The sequence below is a fragment of the Cotesia typhae genome, unplaced genomic scaffold (genome assembly GCF_013202065.1).
Source record: "Cotesia typhae breed Kobodo isofemale line unplaced genomic scaffold, CoteBio_Ctyphae contig_11, whole genome shotgun sequence".
In the NCBI taxonomy this organism is placed as follows: domain Eukaryota; kingdom Metazoa; phylum Arthropoda; class Insecta; order Hymenoptera; family Braconidae; genus Cotesia; species Cotesia typhae.
Window position 1 is genome coordinate 1,217,501 of NW_027423711.1, and position 23,270 is coordinate 1,240,770.

General features: G+C 27.9%; 3 protein-coding genes, 1 long non-coding RNA gene and 2 other non-coding genes across 11 annotated transcripts in view; 3 read left to right on the forward strand and 3 right to left on the reverse strand.

The window, feature by feature from the left end:
* LOC141529273 (small subunit ribosomal RNA) overlaps positions 1 to 299 on the reverse strand; it is a 1,906-nt gene extending 1,607 nt beyond the window's left edge. The window contains exon 1 of the ribosomal RNA XR_012479557.1: positions 1 to 299. This exon is cut by the window's left edge and continues 1,607 nt beyond it. This is a non-coding gene — a ribosomal RNA (small subunit ribosomal RNA).
* Positions 300 to 4,228: 3,929 nt separating this feature from the next.
* LOC141529226 (5S ribosomal RNA) lies at positions 4,229 to 4,351 on the forward strand. The gene has a single exon (XR_012479546.1). It is a non-coding gene; the product is annotated as a 5S ribosomal RNA (ribosomal RNA).
* Positions 4,352 to 8,115: 3,764 nt separating this feature from the next.
* LOC141527437 (uncharacterized) lies at positions 8,116 to 16,167 on the reverse strand. 3 transcript variants are annotated; one of them, XR_012479199.1, is made up of 4 exons: positions 16,030 to 16,167; positions 15,266 to 15,635; positions 13,710 to 14,683; positions 8,116 to 8,429 (listed from the first exon to the last, which is right to left on the reverse strand). It is a non-coding gene; the product is annotated as an uncharacterized LOC141527437 (long non-coding RNA). The 3 variants fall into 3 exon arrangements; XR_012479200.1 differs by having other exon boundaries at positions 13,772 to 14,683; positions 15,730 to 16,134; XR_012479198.1 differs by having other exon boundaries at positions 15,730 to 16,134.
* Positions 8,992 to 10,621, forward strand: LOC141538221 (neuralized-like protein 2). Its single transcript, XM_074259599.1, has 2 exons — positions 8,992 to 9,894; positions 9,997 to 10,621. Exons 1-2 carry the CDS (start codon positions 9,549 to 9,551, stop codon positions 10,224 to 10,226), a joined length of 576 nt encoding a protein of 191 aa, XP_074115700.1. The 5' UTR covers positions 8,992 to 9,548; the 3' UTR covers positions 10,227 to 10,621.
* A 136-nt stretch (positions 16,168 to 16,303) lies between the features above and the next one.
* On the forward strand, positions 16,304 to 20,186 carry Lfg (Glutamate NMDA receptor-associated protein 1 lifeguard). 4 transcript variants are annotated; one of them, XM_074242885.1, is made up of 5 exons: positions 16,304 to 16,440; positions 17,700 to 17,780; positions 18,313 to 18,417; positions 18,501 to 18,946; positions 19,033 to 20,186. In XM_074242885.1, exons 2-5 carry the CDS (start codon positions 17,726 to 17,728, stop codon positions 19,390 to 19,392), a joined length of 966 nt encoding a protein of 321 aa, XP_074098986.1. In that variant the 5' UTR covers positions 16,304 to 16,440; positions 17,700 to 17,725; the 3' UTR covers positions 19,393 to 20,186. The 4 variants fall into 4 exon arrangements, with proteins under 4 accessions (XP_074098986.1, XP_074099000.1, XP_074098977.1 ...); XM_074242876.1 differs by having other exon boundaries at positions 16,313 to 16,462; XM_074242892.1 differs by lacking the exon at positions 16,304 to 16,440 and adding an exon at positions 16,856 to 16,880.
* A 583-nt stretch (positions 20,187 to 20,769) lies between these two features.
* Positions 20,770 to 22,775, reverse strand: Rab10 (RAS oncogene family member Rab10). Its single transcript, XM_074242919.1, has 5 exons — positions 22,214 to 22,775; positions 21,988 to 22,048; positions 21,727 to 21,865; positions 21,528 to 21,617; positions 20,770 to 21,447 (listed from the first exon to the last, which is right to left on the reverse strand). Exons 1-5 carry the CDS (start codon positions 22,338 to 22,340, stop codon positions 21,262 to 21,264), a joined length of 603 nt encoding a protein of 200 aa, XP_074099020.1. The 5' UTR covers positions 22,341 to 22,775; the 3' UTR covers positions 20,770 to 21,261.
* Positions 22,776 to 23,270: the final 495 nt, after the last annotated feature.

The following is a 23,270-nucleotide window of genomic DNA, read 5'->3' on the forward strand; positions in this document are numbered from 1 at the left end:
GGCACTAAGGCCATACGATCAGCAAAAAGTTATTCAGAGTCACCATAATTAACGATGGACGAGCCACCGATTGGTTTTGATCTAATAAAAGCGTTCCTTCCATCTCTGGTCGGAACTCTGGTTTGCATGTATTAGCTCTAGAATTACCACAGTTATCCAAGTAAATGTGGGTACGATCTAAGGAACCATAACTGATTTAATGAGCCATTCGCGGTTTCACCTTAATATGGCGTGTACTAAGACATGCATGGCTTAATCTTTGAGACAAGCATATGACTACTGGCAGGATCAACCAGGGAGCTTCGTTCATGTTTTATTAAATAAAACATTTAGAAATCTCTTTTTACACTAATACAAACATGTTAATTTTCATGATATAATGCCCGACTAACAGTTGTAAAAGCGGTGCTGATTTGAAATATAAGTTTCTTACAACACTTTTATTTTGATAATAATATCTATTTATTCACGTATAAGTGAAACAACATATTCAAACACCCTCTCTGATTTTGAAAAACTTCAACTCTCGCTAGATATCAATTCTAAGCGACTTGGTTATTTACACGTAAACGTGCTTTTATTATTCTTTTAGTATTCTTGCTCGGAAACAAGTGAGTCGATTACTCAGTATTGAATAAATGTATTCTTCACACATGAAGATATACACGTTAATAAACGCCGAAGCGATTACCACATAGGAGTCATTCAGTCATAGACATCGACCCGTGGCTGTGATGCGTTCAGACATACTGTTTTTATACTAAGAATAATAATCCTCTCGTAGTCTAGCAGCATTTAAGTATTAACTGAATATACTATACATACTATATACTGTGCGCTGCTGATATTACTTCTTCCAACAGACTACTTCTTTCATATAAATACGAGCAACGATGAGAACCGGGTAGGGAGGATTAAATGACTCAGCATGTCCCCACTCTGAGCGGATTCTTCCATAATACCCAGCTGTTCAGTTGCTTAGTACCTGATGTTTTACATTTATATCTCTTGAGTTTGTATGTTAAGAAAACTTTGAAATATTATTATTTATTTTGTTAATAATAAGAGGAAAAATGTTTTATTTAATATCAATAACTGGTTTAATTAATTAAATTTGAATACTAAAATAAATTTATTTAATTTGAGTAGGATAAAAAACAATTTAATTACTCCAATTCACTTTGAATCTTTTAAACAATATTTAAAGTATCACCTTACTGCAGCGAATCATAATTTAACTTTGTTAAATTGGAGAATTCTACTGGTCTATTTCGCATTTAGCGGTTATTGATGAACATATCATCGTGTTGCTTATCCGCATGAAGAATTAAATTTCATGATTGACAAATAACTCTGCAACGTTATACTACTAAACGCTTCCGAAACATTGTTAAGATTATCTTTTTGTAGCTGTAATAACTCATCAACTAATATTTGTTTTTAGAAATCCACATGTTTATACTCAAAATTATTACAACTATAAACGTTTATTGTTATTTTTACTTAAAATGTGACATTTGATCAGCTCGAGATCAATAAGTTGTTAAAATTTTCATTTATGTATCCAAAAAACCACGCACATAAGTTATCTGTACAAGCGTGGTTGTTTAAATTTATCTGTTATGAGTAAGCAGTAAGGCCAAACAGTAGATTTACTTTACTGGATGTTAGTCGTACGAAATAACGAGGGTTCTCCCTCACCGTCTACAATCGGCTTTGTTGCTACAGAACACCAACTATACCGACATAACTTGGATAATACCTGTGATATCATGTTTTGAGATAAATGTTTTAAAAATTATTATATGTATTGAAGCTTGATTCGTAACTTTGTGATGAAACTTTTCAAAGCATATATATTTTTCTCCCGACTCATTTCATTCAGCTAATTCATAAAATGGATTTAATTCAAAATGTAATATATGTATGAATTTATACATATCTATGTACAAAATGTCACAGACATAATAATTTCATCAGATATGGAAAAAGTTAATTCTGAGCCGAAAAGTCATCTGCCATATTTTATTCTGAGGCATCGATCATTAGTTATCAATTAAAATAAGCAGCCAATAACGGATAGATGAATGGACGGGTGTTATCTGATTAGCAATAATTCTTTCAAATACCTTAACTAAATGAGATAAATTTCCAACTGTACAATTTTATTTAGAGGTATTTTGTAGATATCATTCAAATATCAGGTAAGATACCAGTGTCAGAAGATCTATTAAATAAAGCTGTAAGGAAAAGTGATATTTGCAAAAATGATCTCTTAAACATTTCAGATTGAGTCCGTCAGGGCTTTTCTCTTTTGATTTATACAGAGTAAGATACAGTCTCTTGGCAACATCAACAATATCAATCTCGATCCAATTAAATGAACATTTAACCTTCCTTGTATGTTCTATTTACAAGATATTAACGAAATCCAAATCGCACGTTGGATGTTTCCTGATTATATTTACATAGTATTAATTCAGTTTACAAGCCTCGAAGCAATTCAGCGGTGATGAAGAATTCGATTTAATTAATTTAAGGTGTTTAATACAAGTTTGGTTAAAACAGTTGAACTATAAGGCAGATTTGAGAAAACAGTTTTTAGATATTCTTCACGAGCATGATTCAATTCAGTTTTATATCTTTTCTTTTTAGTCTAAAAAGAACAAGTAAATTTGAATCACTATTTCTTCTGACTTTCTTGTAAAATTCATCACGCTCTTTATACTTTACTTTTAGCTTTTTAATGAACCAATGGTTCTTTCAACGAATATCTCTTTTGGTAAATATTGGTGCACATAAATTCAGAGAAGTCTGGATCCGAATTTTCAAGTAAAATACTATCAATTTTTAAAGAGTTCATGAGTAAGTTTGACTAAGCTAAATGATTACAGTTTTCCAAGTTTTTATAGGTTATTATCTACGGTTGTGGTTTTAAATTATCCAATTTATATTGTGTTATACCTTGAGAGAAAGGTTCAGTTTTTCTTCTAAATAATTTACACCAATTTTAGTGTCTAAACTATAATCACATTCAATTATTTATTTGATAACAATTTGGTTAAAATTTAACAGTTAACAATTAGTTGAACTGCAACTTTACGTTGTCCATCTTACAACAAAAAGTTTAATAAAATTAAGTTTAATGAATTAATTGACATTTTGAATCAATTGACAAAAAACCTACGAAGAAGATGTGTCGGTAGCCGAGTTCCCAGCTCTTCTGACATCTTTTTTACTTTACGCACGCCAAAAACCCTAATTTTATAATTAATCAACTTTGTAATTATTTGTACTAATTTCCATTTAAGTAAGTATTTTTTTATCGAAGTTCATTTATTCAAATGTCCATTTTTACAGATTTCATTTTAATTGATGGGAATTTAATCAAATGCCCATTTATTCACTTTTCCTAAAATTTAAATGTCCATTTTTTCAATTGTTCATAAAATCATATGTTCATCAAGTGACTCTTCCATTTAATCAATTGTACGTTTTTATTTTTAACCATTTTTATTGATGTCTTTTTATATTATTATCTATTTTCATAAATGTCCATTAATCTATTTATTTATTTGAATTCTTTATCAAATACTTGTATTTCCATTTAGAGATATTTTCAAAAATAGGGATTTCATTTTTTCAGTTGGCCATTAGTGCAGTTGTACATTTATAATTATTTCCTTTTTTATTAATGTCTAATTTTACTTAAATACTTTTATTGTTACTTCCAAAAAATCACATATCCGAACAAAAACAGTTTCACTGTAAAAAATAGCGCCAAGTCGACGTTCATGAAACTCGTCTCAATAACGTCTGCACTTTACAAAAAAAAAAATAAGACTCATTTCAATAATTTTCATTCTCTACAAAAAAAAGTTAAATACAAAAAAATACCAAGAAACCGTCATAATGTTGAAAAAATTGAAAAAAATTTGTTGAAAATTTAAAAATTAAGAAAAAATTTTTTTACAGTGAAACTGTTTTTGTTCGGATACCATGTACCCCATTCTTTTTGTTACAACAAAAAACATTTTTCTTATTTACACTATTATTATTAATTTATATTTATTAAAATTTTTACACTATTTTTATTTTTAATTTATTTTCTATTTTTTAGTTTGGTTTTCTATAAAAAGCATGTTTTTTAATTTTTTAAACTATCATTTTTTTTAAATTATCATTCATTTCCAATTAATTTAAGTACAAAGATATTTTATTAATATTTGTCAACGACCATATCATGCTGAGTCAAAACACCAGTTCTCGTCCGATCACTGAAGTTAAGCAGCATTGAGCGTGGTTAGTACTTGGATGGGTGACCGCTTGGGAACACCACGTGTTGTTGGCACACATTTTTTTGTCATTAGAAAACAAAATCCGAACAAAACAGTTCCACTATAAAAAATCCCTGATAGCCAGCGCTTTCTCAGTAAGTGTTGACTTCCAGCAGTTACGGTTAATTTATACATCAAGTTGGCGGTAATTCTTCTCTCAACAACAGTTGTAAGCAAATTGACGGAAATCTACGGCCGCAACTTGAATACAAGTTAATAATCAAATTTGTAGTTAAATTTCCTTTCAACCTTACTACAATTTGAAGGAAATACTTGTAGAGCAAGTTTTGACGTCTATTTGCAGAGTAAGTTATAGGTAACTAATAGGTAATCGCTCGCTTTGCCAACTCTTTCCGTCAAGTTTGCTTCAAATTGCGGACGTAGATTGACAGTAAGTTATAGGTAAGGTGGCTATCAGGGATTGTGCCAAGCTCACGTTGATAAGACGATTAAAAAAATAAAATTCTCTTTGTTTTTCAATTCTAAAAAGTAGTCAATTAAATATTTTACTTTTTAATGATAATAATTTTTTTTTTAATTAATATTTTTTCAAAAATAATAATAATTTTATGAATTAAAATATTTGAACCAAAATATAAATATTGTAGTATCTATTATCCGAACAAAAACAGTTTCACTGTAAAAAAATTGCGCCAAGTCCACGTTCATAAAACTCATCTCAATAACGTTTGCACTTTACAAAAAAAAAAGAAGACTCAATATAATAATTGTCATTCTCTACAAAAAAAAGTGAAATACAAAAAAATACCAAGAAACTGTCATAATGTTAAAAAAATTGAAAGAAAATTTGTTGAAAATTTAAAAATTAAAAAAAAATTTTTTTATCGTACTTGGCGCGCGTCATTGAGTACCCCAAATTTTTTCGGAAGAATTTCAACCCGAGAAAAAACGATTTTGCTCGAATTTATGTAATTATGTATAGTTATACATATTCGGGCTGATCAGCTCTAATTACATAATATATGATTTCATACATTCTTATACTTATAAATTTACATTAGTCAAGCATACTCAACTCATTAAAAGCACTGCTTACTCGATTAATTATCAGTTTCAGTGAAAAAATCCGTTTTTTAATTTTTTTAAAAATTTTTAGTGGACATAACTATCAATATGGTGGTGTGGTGAAATCATCTGAAATTATATAAAATTTTTGGATTCAATTTTTTTCAGCTCTGTCATTAAGCTTCAATGAAGAAACTTGATATTGCTTAGTTTAATTGTAATTAACACATTTTGATTGGCAATCACACCGCATTTTCTCAATTTAGTCGGCCATATGTTTTCTTTTCTAGAGCACTCAATTATATCTACTTTGAAGTAGTTTTCATAACCAAACACGAGAGGGCGTTTTAGTAAAATCATAAATGATGTCTGGAAGATTAAAAAATTTCAAATAACATATGTATGACATGTCGATTTTACCTAAATTTTGTAAAACTTATTATTAAATAATAATAGTTGATTAATTAAATTCATGCATTTTATAGGTTGACTTAATTATAAATTTTTAATCATTCAAAGGATGTTTATTCATCCTGAAAAAATTTGGGGTACTCAATGACGCGCGCCAAGTACGATAAAAAAATTTTTTTTAATTTTTAAATTTTCAACAAATTTTCTTTCAATTTTTTTAACATTATGACAGTTTCTTGGTATTTTTTGTATTTCACTTTTTTTGTAGAGAATGACAATTATTATATTGAGTCTTCTTTTTTTGTAAAGTGCAAACGTTATTGAGATGAGTTTTATGAACGTGGACTTGGCGCAATTTTTTTACAGTGAAACTGTTTTTGTTCGGATTGAAATTGGCTGACGTCAAACAATTTTTTTATAATTATTTAAATTAATTGAAAATTGATTCTTAAAAGATTACAGTTGTAGATTTTTAATTTTTACACGTTAGATGTGCTTGTCACTATAATTTTCATAAGACCACGCTAAAAGTCTATATATGTAAAAATGACGCATGCGCAGTGCGAATATTTAGAATACATACATTCAGCTAATTACAAATGTTGATTAAACAACAAATAAACAATGTAAAGTAGAAACAAATGTTTAATATACGTGAACAATCAAAAATAGAGGTTTAATGACCCAAATTGCTACCAAAATATAAAAAAATGCGATAGAGGAGCTGACTTAAAAGTACATTATTAATAAATTTTCTTTAAAATGAATAAATGGAGAACTAACAAATGGTGATATCAAACAATAAAGAACAAACGACGAGCTAACGACGTGATAAAAATGAAAATCAAAAATTAATAAAAAAAACTCTGGGGTGCTAACTTTAGTGAGCTATCCCGTTGAATCTACAGTTTATGTAGAAAGAATTCCAGTGCACCCTGGCGAGTGTAGGTCCAAGCTGCGAAATATCTTTTTTTAACTGTAGTTTCCCATCTATCGGAGGATTACTATGCGTTTCTCGAGTTATTTAGTCTGTGGCAGATCACTTTGCCCATCGAAAAAAAGTCAGGATCGAAATTTTTGCGTTGCTATAGTTTGTGCTGATTAAATTTAATAATATTGAGCAGATTAATTGTTATAATTAGATATAATCAATTAATATCAGGAAAATAAGGTATGAACTACCGTTATAATACAAATTTAAGAAAAAAAAGGACCGTAGATTAAAAAATAAATTTGCAACCTCTAAAAAACGTGATGCTTACAGTAAATACAGTCGGTAGTCTGGTGCTCCGCTTACAATGGAATTTTTGAACGGAACTTAGCGCCAGATTCTACCGAATCTGTTAATCCATTTTTAGAAATTTCCATATCTATATATTTAAAAATCCATAAATACACATTTCCAATAATACAAAAGCAATATGAACAGAGATAAATTAATGTCACGCATGGTATATTTAGAATAAAATTTTTTATTCTCTTAATTAATTCAGCTAAAATTCATAATTGTAATTTCAAATCTTCAAAAAAGCCACTTTCTGACTTTAATCTTAGAGTCCCGGACAGATATATCATTTTGAGTATTTTTTTAAAGGTATCTGGGTTTCTAATTACAGCCACGGACCTGTCCGTGGATGGTGTCAATAATAGCACCGTTTTTATTTTATTATTATTTCACAATTGAATGAGTATTATGAGTCATGCACCTTAGGATTTTCCAAACATTTTCTTGTTCTTATTAAATGATACACATTATTTAAATTATACAGTCATTTCTGAATTGCATCGCCATCTTGTGGTCATCAAATAGAAATATCTCACCAACCAAGTTATTTTCTTATCGACTATCGCATGCTAGTTATTAGTAACAACTCGACGCAAAGTAATGTATCAATATAACAATCGAAACTAAATTTCTCATTACGAGACCTCTCCTTCTCTTTCACTATATTAAACAAGCACTGATGCGCCTAATACGTTTAATTTCAACTGTTTCGAAATTCGATCTTTTTTACTTATAAACACCCTACGTTTTTTTTCTGTCTTATGTACTAATAACATGTAAAGTTAATGCTGAAACATTTACCTTAATCTTGAGTTTTTTTAATAATTATTAAAATAATTTTAACCTCAGCTGACGTCGATTCATCACTTGTTGATTTTTTTTATACACTTAAATATTCTCCGGCACTTGTAAAACTTTATATTTTTTCACTTGTTTAATATTAATTATCATCCTTAAGTTCATTTTAAATAATTCAAAATGAATAATTAACACTCAGTTGTAAAAAAAATAATTAAGAGAATAGAAATTATCGAAAAATATCTACGTCTTTATTACTTAAATTTCAACTTACATATATACTAACGCAGTAACATTTTTTTGTTTATGTTTTACACTTATTGACAACTAATTTTTACTCATTATTAATTATTGTTATTTAACAATGCACTGACTAATTTCTATTTATTGTTAAAATTATTAAATAACCACATTAGTTAAAATATACAACAAAATGACGCCCACTCTCGATCTAACTACCCTCGCAGTGAAAACAACATTAATAAGAAAAACGTCCCGGTCCCGGGTGAGGGATCTGATGATTGCGGGGTTTTGTTAAAATTGAAGTCTTGTTCCTTGATACATGATGCCCTCTGAAATCATTTTTTTTATGTACCCAATTAAACTTTATATCAATTTTAAAAATATTCTGAAACTAAAAACAACAAATAAATTAAATCTTATAAAAGTAATGATTTTATTCATTAGTCGAGACAGTTATAACCCTAAAAGTCTTTATGACATATATGACATTATTATTTTATAAGGTCAAAAGAATTTATGTGAAATTAATATATTCTATAGAGAAAAAAAAAACAGTTACACTGTAAAAAGACTACGGTACTTCTTACAAATTAAAAAAAAATAATTCTTTGCAAAAAAATTTGAAATGAGATAAAAAAAAAATAAAATTCGAAAATTTCAAAAAAATTTATTCAAACGTATTTGATGTGTGTCTGATTGATTAGAGGAAATAATCATTTTAATAAATAAGAATTACTGTTTACATTTACATTAAATAAACTCTGATAAATTATCTCAATTTATTTTTAATTAAATGTTTGAATTTTTGACAAATGTAAAATTTAAATTTAAATCATTTTAAGTCGGCCATCTTTCATCTTAGTCCGTGAAATAGCGAAACCTGGCGACAGAATAAGGTACAACTCGTCGATGCTAAGGGATAAATAAAAAAATTATTGAATTAATTTCATAATACATACAAAAAAAACTCAAATCTATTGAATTATTTTATTGGCAAGTTTATCAATAACATTATTACTCATGATAAAGTACTCAAAACTGATCAATATTCGATCGTGTTGGAACATACTGTAACTCTGTTATTTATTTAATGGCATAAGAATCTTGTACGTTTCTTTGCCACTCCTTGGTCTCATTTGTGACTCGTGTTAATTTATGATACATAATTATTTAATTTTTTATAATAAACAATGTCTCTGAAATTATTATCCAGAGGATATTTAATAATTTTGTAACTGCTTTGTTTTTCATTGGAAAATGTATTACACCTACGTGTTTGTGTGCGAGTTTTTCGAGTTTTAGTGTTGATACCATGTGGTTTCCAGTATTATAAGTGACATAACAATTTAAATTAAATGCATTTAATTTTATGTACTTCCGCAGACATAATTATTCTTTTATAGGTCAAAAAAAAATTTTATATCTTAAGCTTAATTAAATTAGTGATAATGTCAGAAAAATCACGTAAAGTAGTTACGCGATTTCATCCAAGTCATGGAGAAAATATAATACTTTGTGATGATAATACAGTAGCATATAGAAAACAAAGTTTCGCTAATGCATTGACATTTAGTGAAAAACCTCTAAAACCTGGGGAAATTTTCCTTTTGGAAATAAAAAAATATGAACGAGGATGCAGCGGTCATATGCGGTTAGGTTTAACACAAATTGATCCTGTAACAGCTGACAAAAAAGGTTTACCTCAATATGCATTACCGAATTTAGTGAATATGGGATCTAGTTGGGTGTTCGCAATAACTCAGAGTCATAATATTTATTTCAGTGTCAGTGAAGGTAAAGAATAAAATACAATTATTTGAGAAATCATTTTTAATAGCAAGTTAAGTAAGTATAGAAGAAAAAATTAAAATTTGTTTCTGCTTTTTTTTCCTAAAGGTGAATCAAATCCTCATCACGAAAAGAAATTAAGTACCGATGGTATCACTGTACAGACATCTCGAGGAATTATTCCTTACACAGCATTAAAACCTAATACAGTTGGCTTCAGCCAAAATATTTTTCCTACCGAAACTGGAAGTCGTATTGGTGTAATGTATGTACCACAGCGTGGTACTGATTTAGCGGAAATGCATTTTATGTCTATCATAATTTGTCTATCAATCTAAACCAAAGGATATACTTGATGGCAGGTTGACAACTGTACTTCAAATTACTCAACTCTATGCCAGCTTTACTCAAGGAGCATCCGTAACTCGAAATTTTTAATATCACGGTGAAAACAACTGTACTCCAAATTACTCAACTCCGTACCAATTTTACTCAACAGCATGTGGCTGTAAATGAAAAACTTTTTTCAATTCGCACTGTATTCAAAGCCAACAGTATTCAATGCAGAGTTTACTCAGCGCTGAATAGATAAATAAGCAAGCCTCGGTAAGAACGAATTCAATCAGAGAGAAATGACCATATGGCGCTGTATGGAGATTCCGAAATCATCTTGAATTAATCAAGATAATATTTAAATAGATTGAACTTGGTAATAAATATAAACTAGTCATTACTTATTAGATTTATTTATAGAAAAAAAAACTAGTCTATTTTATTATACCTTTATAAATAATTATAAAAATTATAAAACTTGGGTTAAAAATATTTAAATATTAATGAAAATATTTTAATTTTGATAATTATGGTCCAAGATTTATTTAAAAAATTAGTTTGATTATAAAAACTTTATAATATTTTATTAGTTAAAATTAAGACAATTTTATTATAAAATAACATTTTGTGCACAATTGTTAGCTTAAAATAATTAGGTTTAAGAACAAGTATGTGAAAAAAAATTGCTTCTAGAAATATATTTCTAAAAACTTGATTGTGTTGAATCAATAATACTCGTTTTATTATTAATTAAATATTATTATTAACTATAATAAATTTAATTAATAAAAAAAAAAACTGGTAGCAATTTGGGTCATCAAGCCTCTATTTTTGATTGTTCATGTATATTTAACATTTGTTCCTACTTCACATTTTTATTTGTTGTTTAATTAACATTTTTAATTAGCTGTATGTATGCATTCTAAATATTTGCACGGCGCATGCGTCAACTTTACGTATATAGACTTTTAGCGCGGTCTTTTGAAAATTATAGTGACAAGCACATCTCATGTGTAAAAATTAAAAAATTTACGAGTGTAATTTTTGGGAATTACTATTTAATTAATTCAAATAATTAAAAAAAAATTGTTAGACGTCAGCCAATATCAATGTCATTAAGTAAATAAATAAATAACTAATAAATATTCATTTCATTCTAAATTTTTAAAAATATCGAGAGAGTTGTTAATCAATGCATGTACATTTTTTTATTTTCATCAATTCTATTTTCATAAATACTACGAACTATTAAAAAAAAAAAAAAAAAAAAAAAAGAAATCCATAACAATTAACAAAAATTTCAATACTTTATTAAAATAAAACTTATTATAAAATTATTAAAAACTACACGTTGCCCTTTTGTCCTGTGACCTCTATAATTAAAATTACAAGAAAAATACACTTACTCTAATCACTGTGCTGGTCAATATAATTTTCAAAAGTCCGCGCTGAAAGTCTAAACATAAAGTTGACGCATGCGCAGTGCAAATATTTAGAATACAAATATTCAGCTTATTAAAAATGTTAATTAAACAAGAAATAAACAATTTAAAGTTGGAACAAAGGTTTTTTGTACATGAACAATCATAATCAGAGGTTATTCCCATTGGATAGTGTACCATTCTATGATTTTGTGGTCGTTGCCGATAGGTTGCATTGTTATCCAATCAAGTGGATTTCAAATAATTGTAATCTTTAGGTGACAAGTCTTACAATTATGCGCATGGTGTATTGTGTCATTTATTTACAACAATGTCATAATAACAATAACACTAATAATAAAAATTATGAGACTGAAATTAATTATATCGGTAATACCAAATTGAGGTTAAAAATATCATTATCATTATTATTACTGAATGAATTATTGTTATTATTAAATTAATGTGTATTAGAGTATTAAATCCAAATCAACAACTTTTTAATTCAAAAAAATGTTAAAATTTTTACTGTATATAAATAAAAATGTAAAATCCCTATTAATAAGATAGTTAATCGCTTTTAACCGCGGAGTTTACGCAGATCAGTCACGTTAAGTCTTTTAATGCTACTAGCTATTATGAGAGAAACAGAATTTCAATTTTTTTATTAGGATTTGATTATCAAAATTAATGAATAAACAACCTATCATATTAGAATAGCTTTGCCTGCATTAATTTATTCATTTATGAATTTTCAATTTTGCGCGGGAAAAATTTAATTTTGAAATTAAGAATGTTAAAATACTTTATAAATACAAAATTTCTAGAACAAACTATCAAACAACTTCATATGTGGATGGTTTTCAAACCTATTCTTTCTATTGAATTTCATTTATTAACTAGACTAAATACACAACAGGCTAAAGATTGTTTGAGTTTTACTTTCTTCCTTCAGGCCAGCCGTTCAAGATTTAGGTAATTCTTATTGGATAGTGTACACATTCTACGACTTTATAGTCGTTGCCTGTAGGTGGCATTGTTATTCAATCGAGCGGATTTCAAATAATTGTAATTTTAGGCCATAGGTATTACAATTATGCGTATGATGCATTGTCCCCTTTATTAACAATAATGTCATTGTAACAATAACAATAATAATCATTATAAAAATGAAATTTATTATATCGGTAATGATAAATTGATGTTAAAAGTATCATTATCATTGTTTATCTTTACCAAAATAATTATTGTTATTGTTAAATTAATGTGTAGTAGAGCATTAAATCTAGATTAACAACTTTTTTAATTAAAAAAAATGTTAAACTTTAACTATATATACATAAAAAATTTAAAATCCCCATTGATAAGCTAGTTAATTGATTGAAACCGAAGAGTTTACACGGGTCAGTCACGTTAAGTTTTTTAATGCTACTAGCTACTATGAGAGAAACAGAATTTTAATTTTTTTGTTAGGATTTGATTTTCAAAATTAACGAACAAATAACCTTTTATATGATAATAGCTTTACCTGCATTAATTAATTTATTTACATATTTCTAATTTTACGCGGGAAAAGTTCAATTTTAAAATTAAGAGGCGAGCAAAAAATTTCACTTAACAAAAAGATATGAAATCCGAACAAAAACAGTTTCACTGTAAAAAATTGCGCCAAGTCCACGTTCATAAAACTCATCTCAATAACATCTGCACTTTGCAAAAAAAATAAGACTCGTTACAATAATTTTCATTCTATACAAAAAAAAGTTAAATACAAAAAAATACCAAGAAACCGTCATAATGTTGAAAAAATTGAAAAAAATTTGTTGAAAAATTAAAAATTAAGAAAAAACCTTTTTATCGTACTTGGCGCGCGTCATTGAGTACCCCAAATTTTTTCGAATGAATTTCAACCCGAGAAGAAACGATTTCGCTTGAATTTATGTAATGTAAATATGTATAATATATATATATATATATATATATATATATATATATATATATATATATATATATATATATATATATTATATCTTATCAGCTCTAATTATATAATATATGATTTCATACATTGTTATGTTTATAGATTCACATCAGTGAAGTATACTCAACGAATTAAAAACACTGCTTACTGGATTAATATCAGTTTCAGTGAAAATAACTGTCAATATGGTAGTCTGGTGAAGATATCTGAAATAACACAAAATTTTTTAATTCAATTTTTTCAGTTCCGTCATTAAGCTTTCATGAAGAAACTTGATCGTGCTTCGTTTAATTGTAATTAACACATTTTGATTGGCAATCACACCGCATTTTCTCAATTTAGTCGGCCATATGTTTTATTTTTTAGTCAACTCAATTTTCGCAGTGATTCCACTACAGAGTCAACGTATGCAGGCGTATTCACTTGTAATCAAATTGCATAACCGAACAGGAGAGGGCGTTTTATTGAAATCATAAACGATGTGCGGAAAATTTAAAAATTTCAAATAAAATACGTATGCCATGTTGATTTTACCTAACTTTTGTTAAACGTATCATAAAATAATATTTCATTAATTACATTTATGCATTTTATAGGTTGACTTACTTATAAATGTTGAAACATTAAAAGGATGTTCATGTATCCTGAAAAAATTTGGGGTACTCAATGACGCGCGCCAAGTACGATAAAAAATTTTTTTCTTAATTTTTAAATTTTCAACAAATTTTTTTCAATTTTTTCAACATTATGACGGTTTCTTGGTATTTTTTTGTATTTAACTTTTTTTTGTATAGAATGAAAATTATTGTAACGAGTCTTATTTTTTTTGCAAAGTGCAGATGTTATTGAGATGAGTTTTATGAACGTGGACTTGGCGCAATTTTTTACAGTGAAACTGTTTTTGTTCGGATAGCTTATTCACTATAACACTAGTTAACAAACTTCTGCATCAAATAATAAACATCCCTGGGCCCTGAGGGTGTATGTTCATCTTCAATTGGATTCACGTGCTCCAACACCAGTTATTGTTGAGATGCGTCGAGTATTTATCTATCTCCACCTATTTTAGGGCATAAAAAATCGAAAAATTAACTTATCTTATATTTTTTGTTTTTTTCTCTGTTTATCTTTGTGGTAGATTTATGAATCTACAATCTTACATGACGCGAAGAAAAAATTTTTTTTGTCATTTTTTAATTTTAAAATTGAAAAAGAAACTTACTTATTATATTTTTTAACAAAATTTTTCAAAGATCAATTTCTAGAATCTCATACTTTTTTTTTCCTTGAAGTGAATGGAAAACTGAATAAATTAGAAAAAAACATTTCTTCTCATGATAACGATTTAAAATTTACAAATTATGATTTTTGATTAACAATTTACGGATGATGCGATATTTCTACAATATATTTCATACTTTGCATTGAAAAAAGAATAGTTAAAAAAAAAAATTAATCGATATGTTAATTTTGTCAATTTGGTGGAATTTATAAAATCGAACTCATCCGCATCCCACATAGCGAAATTTCGAAAAATTTAAGTGTTGACTAACTTTTTTTTTCTCATAATTTATGATATTTTTAATGCAGAATATATGACATAATAAAAAAATATTGAAATATTGAAAAATTTTCTCATTACCTCTGAATTGTTGATCGAAAGTCAAAATTCACCAAATTTTGTTTAAATTCATTAATATATTTTAAATTATTATAATGTAAAATTTCTGTTTTAATTTGATCAATTTTCTATGCTTTTTAAAGGAAAAAATAATGCATTAGACTATACAAATTGATCAACTTAAACAAGTTTTCTGGAAATCTCATGCACCTGACTGGTGAACGGTTATATTCGAATTCATCAGCCACATTGTTCGAGTTTGGTGAAGATTCTTGACATTCTGGAGATCAGAGGATCGGAAGGTATCCACGCCACGAGTCATTGATGTTTAATTTTTCGCAAACTACAACATTTAAGACGTTATCCTGACAGCTCAAACTCTTTGAATAATCTGTAAAAAATGTATCTTAATTATTTGTTCTAATACGGGAGAGTTCAATGCAGTAGTAAGATATTTTTTTACTTCTATTTCTAGTATTGCTTACTTCTTTTTTGAATTATTATTAGAAATTATATTTGAAATAATTCACATTTCTATAATCAACTTATAATATTTTGTTTAACTATCTAATCCCAAGCGTCACAAATTTTTTTTGTTAATGTTTTGTTGAATTTAAGTTGATGCTTATTAACTTTTAATTTATTTTGGAGTAAAATCTACTATAAAGTGAACTTTTTTTTTTGTGACACTTAGGATATTTTTAACTATTTGTTTTCTTTATTTACGCTTATTCAATTTATAACCTGTTCGTGTTAACAAGCTGTCATATTATTACGCTACTAACCATCATAAATATATTTTTCTTGAGCATGAAAAATTCCCGATTTACTCTGGTATCAGTTTTATCAATGTAATATTTTGCACTAGATTTAATATTTTCAGAATGTATACGAGTAACTCGAATAACACGTTTTCAAAACCCCGGCATTTCTGTCCCCACGACAGTAGCTTCGGCTTTGAGATTTAAACCAGGCACATTGCGACGTCTATGAACAGTTTGGAAAAGTACATTAAATTTTCTACGGCTCCACTAGTCTGCTCAACAGCCGAATGGGAAACCTCCCAGAACCTAAATCCTACTATTTATTCATATACATTCATACCGTCACAAGTCATATATATTAGTGAGCAAATTTTTTTTACAAAGATCTCGTTGTTATAATTGTTTTACTCCAAACTATTCAACGGATTCAACGTGAGTGATTAATTACCATCAGGTAATGTACTACTAATAAGATGAACAATTAATCAAAGATATTATTATATTCACAACATCAGCGACTTGAGTATAGTCTGTGTTTGTAACACAATTTTTCTCATCGATTATTATTATTTCCAGAATGTACGAGTGACGCATCAGCTTGCCGTATGCTTTTTAACGAAATTAATACGTTGTTGTCAATATTAATATAATTATTTCCTGTAACTATTGCTAATGACGGTTGAGTGACGCAATTATGATTAACATTTAGCCATAAATAGCGTATCTGAATTAAAAACACTGAAAGTGGTTTGTTTTTCTCAGACGTCTATGTATTTATTAGTGACATACTGAATACATTCCATTATATTGATAAATTTGATAAACGCTACCGATCATTTTTTACCATTAGTATTATTGATTTTTAACGTGATGTAGGTCATATTTGTATACTTCTAATGTTTACGTTTGCCATCAGTAATTTTTAATGAAGAAAAAATTTTAGACAATGATCTATTTATCGGTTTTTTTTTTTTAATTTTAATTAATTATTCATTACATTCAACGAGTTCATTAACTTGATTAGTCATTCAATTGATATAATAATTATTGTTAGTAATTTCTACAATACAAAATTAAATAGATAATAACGTCATTGAAAATCTAATCATTAAATATCAGGTGTTAATTTATCTTTCACATTATTATGCAACCGTTTAATGTTATTTGATTTAATTATTATTAAAAATGTTATTATATTTATATTAACAACAATTTTTTCATTTTTGACGATGATTCATCACGATTCAGTGAATCAATATTTCAAAGATAATATTTTATCTTTGTAAAAAATAAAAAACATCTCTTTTTTTTTTCTTTGAAACTGATAAAAAAAACTTGTGTGAAAGATCTATTTAATTGATTAATAAATCAAAAATGAAATAATTGAATGTATTATTTATGAAATCCGGTAACGTAATACGATAGTAGGAATAACTAGTAACTGATTACTGAAAAAAAAATATTATAGATATCAAATGACGTATCTCAACGGTTTGTATACATACTTGTCATTTATACAAGTAGACAGTAAATAATCCGTAGCGCATGACAGGTTTCTTTATACACTTATATTTAATTCGCGTTTTAAATTGTTACTTCAAATTTTTTTTTGACAACGATGATTCATTATCAATTTTATCATTTTTAAATAATTAATTGATTAAGTTTTGATAATTTGTTGGTAATTTTAGGTTTTCTAATCAGCTAAACCAATAAGATGTCCAATTGGCAGAGCCCACCACCAGGTGCAGGATTCTATCCAGGCCAACAAGGTTCTAATTTTTAATTTAGTTTAAAAAAAAACTTTCATTATAAACATTAACTACTGTGTTCATGGTTTTTTGCGTCTTTTCTAATCGTCAATTATTTTGTTAATTCACTTTGTTTATTTTTCACGATATTGTTTTATTTTTTCTTTTGCTACAAGACATGACACAATTCACCTCCACTGCTCAGAATTTTCTGGCAATTCAAATAAATTAGTCGAGTAGTAATAAAAAGATCATTTAAATTACCGGAATAGCTGCTGATTTCATTACGCTATATTAGATGAATATATCGATTAATTTTATTACAGCTAATCATTTAAAAATACTATTTCAAGCTTCATATTACGTTGGAAGCAGAATAAGCATACGAGAATAAACCATCAACGGCAATGGAACCTCAATGCAATAATCCATCAACTAAAACTTCATAATATTATAATTGTTAACTTATTATTTTATCTTCATATAAATCACGTGATACAGTCATAAGTCACAATTTCAGTTGCTTAACAGATCATTGCATTTGCTTGCGCAGGGTATCCGTATCCACCACAGAACCCTGGTTATCCACCAAACCCGGGATATCCACCTAATCCAGGTTATCCACCTCCTCAAGGCGACTGGAACCAAGCACCACCAGGTATGTGATTATTTATTTTTAAATAGTTTCATTAATAATTGCATTTTTGATAATTTCTAAATAAAGTAAATCAATATACACAGCTGGATTTATTCCAACGGGCGGAAACTACGGACAAGGACCACCACCAATTCCACCTACTGCGGCTTTTGGTCAAGCTGCAGGAATGTACGGAGCAAATTATGGTGACGAGGCCCTTCACGATGAGCCAAAGGGCTTTGATTTCAGTGACAAGACAATTAGACAGGGTTTCATCCGAAAAGTCTATGCTATTTTGATGTGCCAGCTGCTGTTGACACTGGGTGTTATCGCACTTTTCTTGTACCACCTACCAACTAAGCGTTATGTACAAGAACACCAAGGATTATTTTGGGCCGCTCTTATTCTTATGATAGTCTCGTTAATTTGCATGGCTTGCTGTACAAATGTAAGACGTAAAGCTCCGATGAACTTCATATTTCTTTTTATATTTACCAGTGCTGAAAGTTTTCTGCTCGGTACGGTGTCATCTCGATACGAAAGTCAAGAGGTATGTTCATTTTTATCTAGCGCTTATTATTTTCAATTCAAATAAATAAGAAATTTTTAATTAACTTTCTATTCACAATTGTTCAGGTGATACTGGCAGTGGGAATAACAGCAGCAATATGTTTTTCATTAACAATTTTTGCATTCCAAACTAAATGGGACTTCACTGGCATGGGAGCTGCGCTCTTTGTTGCTGTAATATGTCTTATGTTGTTCGGAATAATTGCCATGTTCTGGCACGGCAAAATAATAACAATCGTTTACGGCACTGTCGGTGCATTAATATTCTCATTGTATTTAATCTACGACACTCAATTGATGCTGGGTGGTAAACACAAGTATTCCATTTCACCCGAAGAGTACATATTTGCTGCATTAAATCTGTACCTTGATGTTGTTAACATCTTCCTCTACATTTTGTCAATAATTGGAGCTTCTCGCGATTAATTATTTTATTATAAATATAAATTATTATCATCATTTTCATCGTCATAAATATTATTTTCATTCTATAGCAAGTTTATTATTTCAAATTTATTTTACATGATCGTATTTTTCTATTTGTTTATCTTTTTTTTCTAAAACAATTACATTGAATAAATTTATCAATGTTTCAATAATGAATTAAAGGTGATATTTCGAAAAATGAGTAAAGTTTGCCAGCCTTCAAAAGATTTTACCTTATTAATAACCATAAAGTATTTTTCGATACAGGCTTTTGGAAAATGAGTAGGCTTAAAAGTTTTATCTAGTCGAAAAATCAATTCAAATATTAAATTAATATCGTCATACTTCTGTTTTAATGCCTGTTAATAATAATTATTATTATTTATTTCATAAACTTTTGTTACTGTTTATTGTTTGACGTCGCAGTTAATTATTTTTTCATAAATGTTGATATAAAATGTTTCATATATTATCCTCGTTCGACCTTCCTTAGGATATCACGGTTCCTGATTTACTACTTATTGAACATCTTTTGAAACTTCATACTGAATATATGTAATAATTAATTGTTATTAAATTATCACCGAAATAAAAATTTAGCTATAATAAAAATTATTGCTAGAAATTAGTATCAAATAAGGCAAAAGTTTTCAACGTATTAAGCACATGTTTATGTCGTTTTATCTTGAGTTAAAAGCTAAATTAAAATAGTAACAGATACTTTCACTGTAAAAGCTATTTATACATGTATAAATAAATAATAAGTAAATTGTATTTACAATATTGACGTTCAAGTACGTTTAATATTTTTTTTTTGTTTATGTAGAATAAGTTATACATATTAAAATATATGTAATGTGATTTAACGCGCAATTATTAATGACTTCATTCAATAAAGAGGATTAAGGAGAACAAAATAAATATATATTCAAAAATATTATCTATTTGACAAAATTGTGTATGATTATATTTGTAATAATTAATTAGTTTTACAGTTGACGGGATCAAATTTCTTTTCTTTATTTATTATATATATATATATATATATATATATATATATATATATATATATATATAGTTTAACATACACAATCGGTCCAACATTGCATCCGGCCATTTAAATTATTCAAGAAATTTTTTATTATAAAAAAGCCTCCAAGTCTTTTTATATATTGGTTCGCGTGCGACTTTATTGATACTTATAGTATTTTTAAAAAAATTAAATCTACACGTGAATTTTTGTATTTTTCTTTTAGAGTACTTGATTGTTTTTTATCGTGAGTATATGGAAAAAAATATATTTCCAGACTTAAATGTTTGTACACGTACAATAGAGACACGTATACAAGATAATAATAGGCACCCCAGACGCTGTCGTTTTTTTATTTTATTTTATTTATTTATTTTTTTATTATTGCCTTTATCTTGCGTAAGTAAAACGGATGAGACTAGATGATACATTTCTTCAATTACACTTAGTTATATCTCAATAGTGGGATTACATTTTTTGCATACTTTAATTTTAACTTTTTTTTTTTCACTAAATATAATTAAGCAATTTATTGTAAAAAAAATCCCATCAAATTTATATAGCCAATTGTATAATATTGATGAAGTAATGAGCCTTGGCATTATGAATTGTAAAAAGAAATTTTTTGTAACTAACTTGGGCAGTGATAATAAAAACAAAAAATTTTAATATTACTAACATTGATGCAAAAAAAAAAAAAACGTGATGCAACTCAAAATGACACGATATGCATTAAGCCTATAATCACAAATCTAAACTGGCACGAGTTTATATATGAGTTTATTATTATAAATATTATACGCTGTTTATAATAAATAATAAATAGTAAAAAATTGTAATTAGCAGCACCGATTCGAACTTCTTTCTACCCTGCGATCGACTGTCACGCGATCAGGAGCATCTTGAGGTTCTTTCCCGTGTGTTTTATCCAAGATAGCTTCTGCCAATTCACTGAACGCGCGGTCAATATTTATGTTTGCCTTTGCTGAGGTTTCCATAAATCTGATTCCATGCTCTCTGGCAATCTATTATTAAAAAATAATAGTATAAAAATCTTTAAACACAAATATCACAAAAAGTTGACTAATCATTTTTAAATACTAACTGCTTCTCCTTTTTCTGTACTGACAACACGCCGGTCTTCCACATCACTTTTATTGCCCAATATCATTTTTTCTACATCCTCATTAGCATGCTGTAAATAAAACACCATTTTATCATTAATCAACCGGAAAAAAAAAGTTATCTTCATATTATTTTTAATTTATATTTTTTATTAATATTAAAATTTTTTGTGAGCTTACTTCATCAATATTCCTAAGCCACTTGACAATATTCTCAAATGTTTTTTCATTAGTTATGTCATAAACGAGCATTATGCCCATAGCTCCTCGGTAGTAAGAAGTTGTGATAGTGTGGAAACGCTCTTGACCAGCAGTGTCCCTGTAATCACATAAATATCTTGTGATAAACTCTACAGTCACCACAACTTATGATAATAACTATAAATTATTATTTTTTTTATCACAAGTTATACTTATTTGTATAAATAATATTTTTTTTACCATATCTGTAATTTTATTTTTTTGCCTCTCAGTTCGACAGTTTTTATCTTAAAATCGATCCCTGTAATCAATTTTATTTTTCAATTAATTTAATGATATAACCAGTTCAATTATAATAAAGTTTAGTTGTAGAGAAAAAATAATAGTTGCGTGACAATTTTAAAATAAGCAAATGATTATTACAAGTTGTATCACAGGTCATTGATCTTGTGATCATTGAACTTACCTATTGTAGAAATAAAAGTTGTTGAAAACGCGTCATCCGAAAATCTGAAAAGAATACAAGTTTTTCCAACCCCTGAGTCGCCGATTAACAGCAATTTAAACAACAAATCGTATGTCTTCTTAGCCATTTTATCACCTGAGTATCACCTCAATAAATATAACCAAAAAATCAGTGATTTGACAATAAATTATCAAAAATAAATAGAGTTAATTCAAGCGCCTTTGAGGTAGAGCGAGTTGTTTTAAGTAGATGTTATTTTAGACTATTATTTTCAGCTACTGCTACTGTTATAACATGAATTCACACTGGACTAGTTGTGACTTTAATGTGTTTGTATTATATTTAAGTTTAGTTTTAATAGTGTTTCAAGGTCAGTGGAGGGCGCGTCTCAGCGTTAACGACACACAACACACTGATGTACTGAAATTTAACGATGTCTTATCTGAACTTTTGTCGATGATTAATATAAGGGATACACAGGAAGAAGGAATATAAAAAACACTAGCCGAAACTTCTGTCTACTCCGGTACTAGCTACCTCTTTTCACTATCCATCAAACTATACACTAACACATATAAATATATTATATATAAGTAATGTATATATATTTAATATTCACAGTTTTCACAGTAAGTTTTTTGCAATTTCTCAGTAATAAGACAGCGACATCTAGAACAATTATCATGAATTTAAATCCAACTCCCACCACCTGCTACTTTTTCGCTAGAACTCGAATAATTGGTTCAAAAACTGTGCGCATAATTTCAAAATGTCAGAGTGATAAATTTATTTTATTTTAAAATAAGCAGAGTAAAAAAAACATTAGAATTGGTAAAAATAATTTAATTTATGAAAAAAAATCTATAAATGAAGATTATTCTAAAACCAGAACATACCTGACGGTTTTTTAAATTTATTTATACAAATTATTGCAATAAATTTTAATCTCTGATTCACAATTGCCGCGCTAGTCTTCTTTTTCACCTGTCATTGGTCGAACGGTTCCGATTTATTGATAATGCGCTCACAAATATACTGCGCATCTCAAATTCAAATT

What these genes read in the sequence shown, in the direction of transcription:
- Lfg (XM_074242885.1), top strand. Translation starts at nt 17,726, where the DNA reads ATGTCCAATTGGCAGAGCCCACCACCAGGTGCAGGATTCTATCCAGGC. An exon ending in ATTCTATCCAGGCCAACAAG is followed by an intron (nt 17,781 to 18,312) that starts GTTCTAATTTTT and finishes TTGCTTGCGCAG; the next exon opens with GGTATCCGTATCCACCACAG. An exon ending in CTGGAACCAAGCACCACCAG is followed by an intron (nt 18,418 to 18,500) that starts GTATGTGATTAT and finishes CAATATACACAG; the next exon opens with CTGGATTTATTCCAACGGGC.
- LOC141538221 (XM_074259599.1), top strand. Translation starts at nt 9,549, where the DNA reads ATGTCAGAAAAATCACGTAAAGTAGTTACGCGATTTCATCCAAGTCAT. An exon ending in TTATTTCAGTGTCAGTGAAG is followed by an intron (nt 9,895 to 9,996) that starts GTAAAGAATAAA and finishes TTTTTCCTAAAG; the next exon opens with GTGAATCAAATCCTCATCAC.
- Rab10 (XM_074242919.1), bottom strand. Translation starts at nt 22,340, where the DNA reads ATGGCTAAGAAGACATACGATTTGTTGTTTAAATTGCTGTTAATCGGC. An exon ending in GGCTTAGGAATATTGATGAA is followed by an intron (nt 21,618 to 21,726) that starts GTAAGCTCACAA and finishes TTTTATTTACAG; the next exon opens with CATGCTAATGAGGATGTAGA. An exon ending in GTACAGAAAAAGGAGAAGCA is followed by an intron (nt 21,448 to 21,527) that starts GTTAGTATTTAA and finishes TTTTAATAATAG; the next exon opens with ATTGCCAGAGAGCATGGAAT.